The sequence below is a fragment of the Etheostoma spectabile genome, chromosome 18 (assembly GCF_008692095.1).
Source record: "Etheostoma spectabile isolate EspeVRDwgs_2016 chromosome 18, UIUC_Espe_1.0, whole genome shotgun sequence".
In the NCBI taxonomy this organism is placed as follows: Eukaryota; Metazoa; Chordata; class Actinopteri; order Perciformes; family Percidae; genus Etheostoma; species Etheostoma spectabile.
This window is the reverse complement of record NC_045750.1, coordinates 14,013,139-14,015,880: the sequence shown is the minus strand read 5'-3', so window position 1 is coordinate 14,015,880 and position 2,742 is coordinate 14,013,139. Positions and strand designations below refer to the sequence as shown.

General features: G+C 41.9%; 1 protein-coding gene across 1 annotated transcript; it reads left to right on the top strand.

Moving 5' to 3' along the window:
* The first annotated feature begins 264 nt into the window (after positions 1-264).
* tcf21 (transcription factor 21) lies at positions 265-1,710 on the top strand. Its single transcript, XM_032543167.1, has 2 exons — positions 265-821; positions 1,559-1,710. Exons 1-2 carry the CDS (start codon positions 399-401, stop codon positions 1,646-1,648), a joined length of 513 nt encoding a protein of 170 aa, XP_032399058.1. The 5' UTR covers positions 265-398; the 3' UTR covers positions 1,649-1,710.
* Positions 1,711-2,742: the final 1,032 nt, after the last annotated feature.

Below are 2,742 nucleotides of genomic sequence, written 5' to 3'. Positions count from 1 at the left end.
ACCAAGTGCAAGCACATAAACTTCAAATACAAAAAAAATCACATGTAAGTGCAACTGTAAGAGTACGTTTTGATAAATACTTGGTGAGTTAAACTGAGGTTAAAATAAACGCTATAGTCTGAATTTTACTGGGGACCCATCCGGGGTCCCTTCAACACATTTCCCTTGGGATCCTGGAACCCTTTGAGGACCAGCATGTTAGACCAGCACCAGTGTCTCCTCCCAGCATGAGGTAACGCCCTCTCCAGCCATGGAGATAAAAGTCTGTTCCTATCTGCTCTGTTCACGCACAGTAAGCAGTTGATGAACACGTGCGTTTGACTACCCTGTTCATTCGTGTCCAGCCTCAGCTTCCTGCCCCCATGTTTTGAGCCCGCGCCAGTCGGAGACAGTTCACCATGTCCACCGGGTCTCTCAGCGATGTCGACGACGAGCTCCTGGACGGCATCCTGAAGTTTGGCTCCTCCGGTAAAGACTCCAACGAGAGCACGGAGGAGAGCTCCAACTGCGAGGGCACTTGCGCAGACGACGCGCCGGGCAAGAAACGGAAGACAGCGTCCAGGAAAACGGCACCCAAGGGTGTGGCACAGCAGGAGGGCAAGCATGTGCAGAGAAACGCTGCCAACGCCCGGGAGAGAGCCAGGATGCGCGTCTTGTCCAAAGCCTTCTCCCGGCTGAAGACCACCTTACCCTGGGTACCAGCGGACACTAAGCTCTCCAAACTGGACACACTGCGCCTAGCGTCCAGCTACATCGCGCACCTCCGGCAGATACTGGCCAACGACAAATATGAAAACGGATATATCCACCCCGTTAACCTGGTGAGACTGGGCTAGAGTGGGGGGGGATGTTAAAAAAAAAAAATGTTGTAATGTTAAAGTGAAGTTTAAAGAAGTTTTTGTGAAATCAATAATGATGGTTTGTTCGCCTAATAATATTTAATATATAATATTTTGTATCTAATGATACACAACTGGAATATATAGATCTATAAGGATTTTAACCTGGGTTGCTAGGCCTCATTGGAACCAATGTGACACGTGAGGATGACAGCTTTTGTGAAGCAGGTGCAGGGCAAAAGCAACGATTTCTATTTAGGCTGCTGTTTTAAGGCAAAACTCCAATATCAGCCTTTATGAAGCATAATGCTACGATGAATGAAGGCCTAACATGTTTTGAAATATTGCAGCTGACTGGGCCATCAATTGTTAAATGAAAATAGCTTAAATATTTGTGCAATTTCCCAAATATCACAGCAGATCTCCAAATAACCATTTCGATTTTTTTTTTTTTTTTTTTACGGTAAAGATACTATTCTATAAAAAATCATACACTGTAGTGTTGATTAGATACATTTTCAATCATATAATTACACTTTTTTTTAAACTCAATGCATAAACATCTAATGTCAATTCCTGCCTGGAAATCCTTATGTTCACCTGAACCTCGCAATTGATTAATTTACACATAATTGGTATGAATTGTTTGATTTAATGACTTGATGAGCTGTAGTGTAAGAAGCTGCCGGTCCTAGCTGATGGTGTGTTTTCCTCCGCAGACGTGGCCTTTCATGGTGGCAGGCAAGCCGGAGAACGAGCTGAAGGAGATGCTGAACACAACCCGCCTATGTGGAACAACGGCCTCGTGACGGAACCAAGCGGACGACCTTCGTACGTTTTCAAAAGGAAATACGATTTTCCAAGACGATTTCAAAAGATTGTGACTGTAATGCACGTCTCATCTCCGCAGACTTTGAGTGGGAATAACGGAGGGGGAGTATCCCCTCTCCTTCGTTCCCGTATAGAAAAGTTGAATTTTATTTAAATGCGTTATTGTCACATATCTTTGTCTTTGCTGGTTCAAAGATAAATTGCTTGTTTGTGCTTTAAATTGCTCTTTTTTTATACTCTGCAGATGCATTTTCACTCATGCAAGCCTGTTTTGGTGGCTGCATTATGATGGATGGATGTGTCTACTGTCTCAAATGGTTGTACAGATTTGTATATAAAATATATTTGTATCACTTTTACACTTTGTGTGTATTGAATGTTTTTTATTTTTTTTATTCCGATTAATTCGGTTTTATTTCCGTGTGTGGGCCAATGCTCTGACCTGGTAACCCCCTCTTATCACTCCCCTCCTTCACAATAGCAGAACCTGAGGCTCTCTGTTGTTTCTAACAGATAACAGTGGACGTGGTGGTCATTACATAAACAAACTTTTGCCTTCAAAGATTAGTTGAAAAGCAGGTTTTCCTCTTGAAGTTTAAACAAATCAATTTAAGTTTATTTCCCTGTCAATTTCATTGATAAATGGACGAAAAGTTAAAGAAACTGCAAAATAATGTGAGACCTATATAATGAACTAATACTAGTAGCTACAATTCCACTTCCAGGTCACTCAACAATATTAGACCATAGGCCTACATTAAAACTCTATAGCAACAACAACACAAGTTTACTGAAACAATATCACTACGAATTGAGTGTTGGATGGTATTTTTAGATATAGCCTAATTACATATAGGCAAATTAACTGTGGTAAACTGTATCCTGCAGGATTCAGCCAATCATAAGTGAGGAGCTGAGCGGCACGTGTAGTTGGAAGTCAGAGGACATTTTAGCCATTTTGAAAGTTATAGAAAACCTGCGCGCCCAGTTGTCCAATTCGCTCGGGTTATGACCGCTATGTTTACATCATACTGACAGATATTTATTCTCTCTCTCTCTCTCTCTCTCTCTC

What these genes read in the sequence shown, in the direction of transcription:
- tcf21 (XM_032543167.1), top strand. Translation starts at nt 399, where the DNA reads ATGTCCACCGGGTCTCTCAGCGATGTCGACGACGAGCTCCTGGACGGC. An exon ending in ATATCCACCCCGTTAACCTG is followed by an intron (nt 822 to 1,558) that starts GTGAGACTGGGC and finishes TTTCCTCCGCAG; the next exon opens with ACGTGGCCTTTCATGGTGGC.